At 45.7% G+C, this 9,690-nt stretch overlaps 2 protein-coding genes across 2 annotated transcripts; one reads left to right on the top strand and one right to left on the bottom strand.

The window, feature by feature from the left end:
* Positions 1-19: 19 nt before the first annotated feature.
* LOC110955038 (phytanoyl-CoA hydroxylase-interacting protein) lies at positions 20-8,947 on the bottom strand. The gene is made up of 5 exons (XM_022199852.2): positions 8,726-8,947; positions 6,360-6,529; positions 4,267-4,441; positions 3,931-4,048; positions 20-3,847 (listed from the first exon to the last, which is right to left on the bottom strand). The coding sequence occupies exons 2-5, from the start codon at positions 6,525-6,527 to the stop codon at positions 3,301-3,303; spliced, it is 1,008 nt and encodes a 335-aa protein (XP_022055544.1). The 5' UTR covers positions 6,528-6,529; positions 8,726-8,947; the 3' UTR covers positions 20-3,300.
* ppp1r3c2b (protein phosphatase 1 regulatory subunit 3C2, duplicate b) lies at positions 687-2,656 on the top strand. Its single transcript, XM_022199853.2, has 2 exons — positions 687-1,018; positions 1,222-2,656. The coding sequence occupies exons 1-2, from the start codon at positions 1,005-1,007 to the stop codon at positions 2,096-2,098; spliced, it is 891 nt and encodes a 296-aa protein (XP_022055545.2). The 5' UTR covers positions 687-1,004; the 3' UTR covers positions 2,099-2,656.
* Positions 8,948-9,690: the final 743 nt, after the last annotated feature.

Raw genomic sequence — 9,690 nt, 5'->3', positions numbered from 1 at the left:
CAACCTTCACAAATTTAAATGACTGAATAGTTGTGAAAGTATTTATTTATTAAGCACCACACCCAAAATGATCATTTGAACTAAAGCAGCTGTCTAGAATTCTCATCACGCATTGGCAGAAATCTTTACCGCCATAAAAACAAAATCTGAGGTCGTCCTAAGTTATGGAAATGTCCAAAAGTCTGTGTCCTTTATGCGTATGGACGTGTTTGAAGAAGCTCAATATAACCTGGGAACACTCCCTGCTTAAGTGACTTGCCTGCTGAGAGTTGTTTGTAACCTGGCCTTCCTCGGCATGCTGATGGACCGCGGGGCAGTGATCCCTTTAGGGCTGGAGCCAGCTAGCAGAGGGCTTGGATCCAGGCCCGGGAATCTGTGGGGATCTGTGTTCATTGACAGGTCTGAGAATAGAGCTCAGGATGACTGGGATAGTTTCCACAATGCAGAGTTGAATTACACGCAGCTGGACTTCATGTATTTAACACTCCAGACAGCACAGGTGTGTGAGGATAATACAAAGACAGCATTTCATATAATGGTTTACATCCTAGTGGCAGCACGTTCTGTCAGACACTGAATTACGCTGAGAGGAAGCAGCACGAATTAAACATGAATAATGTTGCAGTACCTGATATAAAATTGGGAAAATCTGGAAGAACTAACCACAAATCCTGGCTGATTGGTCAGGAGAGAGAAGAGGGTGGAGCTACACAACGTGACATCCTAACTGAGGTAGTATAAATAGGAGGTGGTGCCAGATTCTCCTGTGGGTAAAGGAATGAAGGGCTACATGCTGCAACTTACTGCTCATAGGAGTCTGTAAGTGACATTGAAATGAATCTTTAAGACTCTTATAGTCTCAGAACTGCACAAATATTAAGTATAACAACAATTTTGCTCTTTTGTTTTTTATTATTTAAATGCCTGATGTAAAACTGACATGATATTTTTTTCTGTTTTCTAGAATCCCAACCAAGCACTGAGGAGAATAATCCCATCAGAAGATGTCCAGCACAAGGTGAATACAGTGACTTGCATCACTTCATCATCCATGATCAAGAAGTGTGGATTTGAATGATTGGATAATAATTTGAAGTCACTCTCTAGATTCTGTGATGCTTCTTCACACACAAATAACAGCACAGTTGCAATATAAACAGGTATGATCTCACTTCTATGGCAGCAGTCTTAGTTAAAAACCACTCTCTCTGTCTTTTCCAGTGTGGTTCCTGTGGTTGGTGTTGGATCGATGGCTCAGTCGGCCGGACTTGTGGAGATTGCCGTGAGGCTGTGCTTGAACCAGCGTAAAGAACTGTGTCCTCATGTCTGGGTTCCCATCCTCAAGCCCCAGCGACCTTGCATCCGGCCTCCGCTTTCAGACCAGCTGTCGTCTGACATCTTGAGCCAGACTTACCTCAGCCATCCTTTCTCATCCCTCTTCGGCGACTTAGACGACGACCTCGACGATGAAATTTTCATCCCCACGAAGAACAAACGCGTGGTTTTCGCGGACTCACAGGGCTTGTCTCTGACGGCCGTGCGAGAATTCTCCGACGACGAAGAAGAGCAGTCTGACCTCGACTTGCTGCCGTCGCTGCAGGGTTTGGGGAGCATGACAGAGGATGGCTACAGCTGCACCGTCAGCACCTGCTGCCCAGGAACACGCCTCAAACTGGACTTCCCACAGCCCTCAGCAGATTTCCATGCCTTCCGTGCCAAGCTGGCAGAGAGCATGGTGATCCTGGAGAACTGCAGCGTGAGCGAGCAGGCCCTGCAAGGCACCGTCCGGGTCAGGAACATCAGCTTCCAGAAAGATGTGCGAGTGCGCATCACCTTCGACTCGTGGCAGAGCTACAGAGATGTTCACTGCACGCACCTGCAGAAACGCTTCGGGGGACCCCAGACGGACATCTTTGAGTTTGACATTGCCATTCCCAACGTGCTAGATGCCAAAAGGAAGATAGAGTTCTGTTTGTCTTACTTGCCAGGAGGGGGGAGTGAGGCTTTTTGGGATAATAACGGCGGACAAAATTACAGCATTACTGTGTGCGTGAGCTCACACCTCTGCCACGGGAAGAATCTAAGTGAAAGGGCATGACTTACTCCAGTCAGGAGCATCTCTATTTATATCATGCATACTGCGACAGCCGTGGGTGAAAGTGCAGTGGGTATTTTTTCATTACATTTGCATCGTTTTTTACTCTGAACTGGTGTTTTTTTTCTCATGTTTAGACATCTCAGCAGCTGCTCTGTATAAAAGTAAGTCTACTACAGGTCAGTTTTGTTGTATTCAGTTTCCTTTTCCAGTTTCCTTTCACGGTTCAGACTGTTGTCATGTCCTACATTTTGGCCACTCACCAGCAAATGGATTGGTCTTGTGCAAAAGGGACGGGGATTCCTTTCACTCTGGGCATTTGTGGATTCACATATAGGTCAGACATAACTGGGCTGTAACAAATAGAATCCCCATAGGAAGAACGAAGCTAATCTTAGCTCAGGAATGTTTGCAGCTGAGGTGTGCTGCCAGGGAGTTACAATGGGGAGCATTGAGATACCATCTTCCCCATTACCTCTCTGTATTCAGAACCTCAGCACATCAAATGGCTTCCAGTGTCGTTATATTTCATATTAATATGGAATAAAAGTGCAGCATTTACACACTGTGTGTTATCAAGTGCTCTGATAAATTTCTTAATCATAACTCTGCAGCCAGTGTTCAAAAAGTGTCTGGAGAGGAAGCCACGAACTAGAGTTAAAGCTACCAAGTATAATTACTGATTAGACATTTGGCAATTTAAGATTCAGTTTTGGAGAGGGAACATCTGGCAGTGACTTTGTAGAGAGAAAGAGAAAAAAAATCTTTGTTCTGATGGCTATAATATTTTGTCTCATATTCCTTTTTTTTGGAAAATCCGTCACATCAAACTCAAACAAAATAAACAACACCTCTTACACATAGGGGAAAATAAAATTCAAGAAGCTATCGAGGAAACATCATGTAGACACCTGAAGGAAGCATTTATGACTCTCTACAAATAAGGAACACAGATTTTCTCCAGTTTTCTAAAGCCTATCATGTTTTCAGTGTGTTACTCAACAGTCATGGATGGGCATTCACTGTTTTTCCAGCTGCAAAACACATCGTAAAAGTCCTCTATTTAAAACACTCTAGTCCGGGCAGGGGAGGAGGTGGTAAAGCAGCACGGACACACCCTGAGAGGTGGCTGTTTCCACGGAGTTCTGACCTTCACTTGATGGACTCAACTGTTTTGTTTCACACACTCCCTGTTCTGTCCTCCATCAGCGTCCCACACTGATGTTGCACACTTTGCAGCTCGGGTCCTTCTTGGCGTTGGCCGTGGTCAGACTCATGAGCTGGTGGTGTCCACTGATCTGTTCCACGCTGCCCTGATCCAAATGAACGGGCTCCGTGAAAAGCACCTCCAGGATGACGTCACTGGCGTGGCAGTACAGAGGCTCCTCCCCCTGTCTCTGGGGGGCAGTGTAGGTCAGGAAGGGGTTGGAGGCCAAGTCCAGCATCGGGAGGCGGGTGCGACAGAAGTTGTCTCCCTCTGTGCCCACTGGGGCCAGCACCAGCACCACATAGTGGTAGGCTGTGTACATACAGTAGAAGTCTGCAAAATAAAGGGAAATGTTGGGGTTCAGCAGGTGTCCAGCTGGGATCTGGAAGCGCAGCGGTCCGTACGGAGAGTCTCTTGGAGGGAGGCCGGTGTCGAACTCTGTGTTGCAGCTGAAGAAGACTCCTTGCAGTTTGCCGTTGATAGGAGAGCCATGACTCCCGCTGCTGTCCTTCAGGGCCGGACGCATCAGTCCTCCACCTTCCCTCCTAATTCAAGACATCAAGAGAATATGAGTGTTGCACTTAAGTGTTGTGGGTAAACAACAAAGAGAAGAGGAGGCAGCACTGACCTGACATAGTCAAAGTAGTCTGGGTGCTGGTTGCGATAAAACACGGAGAACTTGAGCAGCCTCCCTGCAGAGCCTTTGGCCTTGTCAAGAAGCTGCTGTAGGTGTTCCACGGCATAGTCTGCAAAGTTGATTTTTGAAGTTGCATAATCACATCCAGTCTGCACTACTTTGAAATGCTAATGATACCCGGTGCTGAGACAGAATTTTAAAAAAAAAATTCTTCCTGCCACTTCTGTGCTGTGCACTTTGAGTCATTAATTTATATTATTAAATCCCTCACACTCCATTGCATACATAATCAGTGTCATTTTATCTGCAAGGCGTGGTGCGTCTTACCCCCGGTGCAGAACTCCACCACCTGGCTCCACTCTGACACCAGGTAGTCGCCGTCTGGCCGTCGGACAGCAGTTTGAACAGCAACACAGTACTCTGTCCGAGGACTGAGGAACCAGTGTCCCCTCACTGCCATGGGGAGAGGCACAGCTTTGGCCACCAGCTTGGTTGGCACATCCTGCAGGATAAAGCAGGAAAGAATTAACATCAGAAACAGGATGCGAGACTAGAACAGACTGCCGTGTAGCCTTGTTCATTTACATTTCAAAGCAAATGTAATGCAATTGTTAAGTTAACCATTCCCCCCTTAAACTTTTCCTTATTAGCGTGATATTCCATTTCAAGCCCCTGCTGCTGTAACTAGGATACATCTAATCAAATCAGCGGCTTTGTTTTGACCAAGGCCTCTAAGAAGCTAATTACTACAGGCTCAAAGGCCCATATATCCATGGCAACATCTCTGATGCAAGTTTGTTTGTGCCACTTTGTGCATCAGAGAGCGAGAACATATCCCCCGTACAGGAAGAACTGACTCAGTCCTACCCATGCCTTGACTTCACAAAAGCGCTTTTGCAGCAGTTGAATGCTGCGTGCGATAATAAACCATGATTACAGTCAGTATTTTGCATCTGCAATGAAGGGAGACAAATATGGAAAATAAAGAAAAAGAGAGGAAAAACTGAAAAGGAAAACAGGAGAAAATTAACAATATTTATAAATAAATAATATATGAAGATGCAATGTGTTTATAGTGGTTTAGGGTGTGGAGACAGAAAGAGAGAACCAGACACTCAATCGATCACTGAAATGATAATAACATCCATAATAGCAGCTCTGTAAGGCACTTTAGCTGAACGCTAATGGCAGCATTCTAAGATGCTCGCTGATGTTACGCAGGGAGGAGGGATGGTGTTTAGGACATGTTACCACATCTGCACACGAGTATATACAGTCAGGTGACAAATTAAAGGAAAAAACTGAATGTTTGCCCCCTACACTGAGGGTTCTGGTGCCTCTGTTCTGCAGTGGTGTTACAGTTTGGGTCTGCTTGTGCCATTAGATGGAAGGTTCACTGCAAATCGATACAATTTTGTTCTGAGAGATCATCTGTATCCTGTGAGGAAACATTTCTATGGTGATGGGAGTGCTCTCTTCCAGGAATGAAAATGGCCGTTTATTGTGCACTAGGGTTCACTGAAAGGCTTGATGAGTCTGAAAATGATGTGAGTCATATGCTATGACCATTGCAGTCACTAGAGCTCAACCCAGCTTTCACCTTCAGGGGATTTTGGACTGACATGTTATGCAGAGCTCCCCACCACCACCACCACCATCATCAAAACAACGAAGGAGGGAGGAATGATCCCTTCAGAATAGTTCAGGACATTTGTAGAATTAACGTCAAGGTGCATTGAAGCTGATATGTTGGTACATGGTGCCCTGAAGACACTTCATGTTGCTTTTTCCTTTAATTTGTCCCCCTTCTGTATGTTGTACATAGAGATGCAGTTCATCCAGGGACTGCAGATGTAAAGTAGCCGGTTGCTAAATTCAGAACATCGGGTGTCCTGTCATCGCTTGAGATTAATAGCCCCTGACAAATGCATGTATTAAAGAAGGAAAACTGCTAAAGAATGCGTCTTTGTCACCTTAGTGCATTTCTGCGCTTTATGAAATGCATCTGTTTTGTAGATTTAACAATGTTTGATGTCACTAACATGAAAACTGTTCAGTGCTGCAGCAGAATTTGTCAGTTTTTGTGCACATTAAGAGGAAACAATGTGCAAGTGAGTCACTGGCCCGAAGCTGTTGACTGCACACATTTTCCTCTTTGCCTGTATTGGAAGTGACTGAAAGGGCGCAACCGCAGTTTTCTGTGTTCAGACTAATGCAGAATATCATGAGGCATCTGTTAAGCCGACTGGACTTCAGTGAAAATGCATGTCCTCATGTCTCATTTACTGCTGTTCTTAAAGGCCGTACAGAAGTGGGAGGGCTTTGGTGGTGAAAATTGATTGGTGTGAATGTGGAGCATGAATGTAGGAAGCAGGGAGAGGACAGGGGAGGAAACGTGAGGTCATGCAGCAGTGTCAGACCCTGTGTTTAAAGCGGTTGGGGTCCCTGCTCTCTTTGCGGCTCAGGTCGATGAAGAAGTGCGTGGCTCTGGCAGTGTCCTCAGCGGTCATGTCCCACATGATGCGGAAGGAGTCGCAGGTCACTTCGCAGATCTGGATGTTGCAGGGAGTGGAAAGAGGGGCGTCCATGTCTGTAATCCATTAAAATTAGAGATAAAAGCGGATAGTTAGACCAGAGTGTAATCTGGGACTGTAATGCCAGCGCTGGAGACGGGCGAGATCTGCTCAGAGAGATTAAACTGTGTCACAAAGCTCTGTGAAGTTGACACTGTAGCAGTTCAAAACCGCCACGGCTGAGTACACCTCTGACAGAATCAAATTAACCTTTCATTTAAGGATCCGTGTGCCGGCCTTTTTCTTCGCCGTCTCGCTCCTTCTCCCCTCCTCCTCCCCTTTCTTGCCCTTAACTGACATTTCACATCATTACACAACTCGATACGCTCCCAGCTGAGTGACTGGCCTCTGCTTTCCCCCGTTCATTTCATAATCCACCTACAGCAGTCTCCCAGCAACCACACGTCTGCAGCCTCCCTCAATCTACTCCGGTAATTCTCCAGGAAGGGGTCACAAACAAAAAGATCACTTCACCTGTCAGCAACAATTTCAACTAAAGGGAGCTTTTTTTCTGTCTCCTTGCAGAAAGGTGTGCACTCTTGAAACGGCTGAGCAAGTCAACTCCTTTCAGCTCAAGGAGAATCTTCTCACAGCCTTTAAATCGACAGAAAGAAGGAGGTATCAGCGGGCAGGTGATGTATGATCATATTTCCTCAGCTGCCTGTCAGCGGTTCGATCCAGGCTGCTGCACAGAGCCTTGAGTGCAGCGCTGGAGGTAATCTGTTGTTCAGCCTGTGTTTGTTTCATTAGCTGTCACCTTTCCTCCTCTTAGCTGATGGTGAGTCTCTCCAGCAGGCCCATAATGCTCCTGAAACATCTATTCCTCCATAATTTGCTTGTAATTCTAATCCGTCATGAGTTTGTTATTGCAATCGCCTCCTCCAGTGGAGCTTACTGATGCAGAATTCCAGCATCACAACACCAAAGCGGCACACTGCATGCTCCCCCTATTCTCCCACTGAGCAATATGCTAAATCACAGATGTGACTAAAAATAACCTTCTGACAATATAGTGCCAACAATCATAACGTGCTCATTTTGCTGTCTGTGTGATCCTGCAAACTGTCTGACTGGTCTGCTGAGGTGCTCACCAGCCGGGATGATGGACAGGCTGCAGCAGCTCATTAAAACCTGTGAACTGTGAAATTCGTGCCGTAGCTCCATCACACGGGGACCAAAGGAGAGGGCTCTTGCATCACGCACGTGTGTTTCCATGCGTCTGTTTTCCAGCTGCATGTTCTCATTTCTCACCATTTCAGAGATAGAAAACTGGGGCAAGAGGAGATTCTCGCAGGACAAGTCACCAAAGCTCCACGTCTCTGTGTGTGCTCCACTTTTGGATCGAATACATGTGAACACAGTTCAAGCAAGGGTTTCCATACTGTTGCCTTCATTTACAAATCAGCCTGTGAAAAAGAAATGTGAGCCAATTATCTCCACTACGAAACCTGCTTTGACAGACAGCTGCTCCCAATAAGGCATCTGGGTCGAACTGATAATTGCACATAATGCACACGTTGGGTTGTTAGTGCTCAGTTATAGTCTTTATCCTGTGCTGTCACACAGAACACACATGCAGATGTTTCTGCTGCAGTCATTCATACGGAGCAGGACACAGAAAGCAGCTCTTTTTGGTTCTTTTCTTGTAGGAAGAAAACCTTTAAACCCATTTAGATAGTTCCACGCGAGAGAGGAAGAAAAGGAAGAAATTTCTCTGCATGGTCTTTAAACTGGGGGCTGAAATCTATTACGAAAACATAGATGTTGTCTGCTCTGTGAAGTTCAATTACCAAGCTGTTAAAAGAAATCTTGTGTGACTGCAGTTTGAAGTGCGGTTTAATTTTGGAGAATGAGCATCAGTCTCATTACATGAACCAGTCAGAGCTTCTCTATCAAATATCCTCATATTCTTGTGCAGAATGGCACTGGTGGGATGTAGTAAATATTCAAAGTTGGCAAAAAACCAAATGCCACCACACCCGCATGTACACTTCAGCAGAACAACATGCAAATAAAACTCATCATCCCAGCTATGTATTGCACTCATCTGGCTTTATGTCCTCCAGAGAAATGCGCACATGAAACGCTCCATCCCAGCATGAGACTGTTTAATCTCTACAACTTCACAGTTGTCCACAAAGGACAGTGTAATTGATTATTTTATGGGCATTTACAACCGTCAATATGCAGAGTAATTTAAAAGAAGTCCTTACTTGTATGAGGCTCAGATTTGTGATGGGAGAGGATTCTTGCCAGGCTGAACGGTGCTATCTTCTTATTCCGCTTTCTTCTTGCCGCCTGCTGCAGTCAATGACAGATCCCCCAGGAAAACTGATTAGGAGGTGAAACGAACACACGGGCTCCTCTCTTCTTCTTCTTCTTTCTCCGTCTGTTTCTCTCTTCCTCTCTGTGTCACACAAACACTCTAAACTCCCCCTCCCCCTGCCTCCCTCACCTCCCTCCCTCCCCTCCCCTCCCAATCTCATGTTTTTTCGCTCTGGGCTCTGCATGATGTTTACTTGACTCCTATGAAGCCACGCGGGATGAATTAAAACCTAAGAGAAGCAGCACCAACAATAAACAAGAAAAAAATGAGAGAAAAAGAAGAGGAGAATTTTTTCCAACTGCAGTGTGTGACCACAGTGAGACACTCAGTCAACCTTGTCAGCATCATGCCTTCGCCAGCCAGCCGTGCACAACACATCACTCGTCAGTAAATCTGCCCTGTGGCACAACATCCACACACAATCTGATACAGTCTGAACACTTAGCCGCCTGCGTAAATGTCACGACTCAGATATGGAGACAGTATGGACATTCGGAGTGTGAGAGGACAGAGATGAAAATAAAACATCACAATTTTACACACTCGGCTTGCTACAGTATCAGAAAAAGAGATTATGCTGTGAGTGATGTCCCAGAAAATCCCATAGAGCACCATGAAGACCTCAAAAATATACATGTGCCAACTGTTATGCCATATGGACCAACTCCACAGGGCATCTCCCCCCAAGCCTATCCGGAGGCGAGGGATGCCACGATGTAAGTCCAGAGTAAGCAGATTTCCACTGGCATTAATTTTCAGAGGGATGTTTTTGTGCTGGTTCAAACCCGTGGGACAACTTAATTTAGGATTCCATTAGAGATTAAAGAGACCCTTCCCAGATTAATGGCTATA

This window comes from Acanthochromis polyacanthus, chromosome 7 (genome assembly GCF_021347895.1).
Source record: "Acanthochromis polyacanthus isolate Apoly-LR-REF ecotype Palm Island chromosome 7, KAUST_Apoly_ChrSc, whole genome shotgun sequence".
Lineage (NCBI taxonomy): Eukaryota > Metazoa > Chordata > Actinopteri > Pomacentridae > Acanthochromis > Acanthochromis polyacanthus.
This window is presented reverse-complemented; position numbering and strand designations above follow the sequence as displayed.

Coding starts and splice junctions, on each gene's coding strand:
- LOC110955038 (XM_022199852.2), bottom strand. CDS start 6,527: ATGGACGCCCCTCTTTCCACTCCCTGCAACATCCAGATCTGCGAAGTG. Junction 4,049..4,266: donor GGTGGAGTTCTGCACCGGGG/GTAAGACGCACC, acceptor TCAACTTTGCAG/ACTATGCCGTGGAACACCTA. Junction 3,848..3,930: donor GACTACTTTGACTATGTCAG/GTCAGTGCTGCC, acceptor GTCTTGAATTAG/GAGGGAAGGTGGAGGACTGA.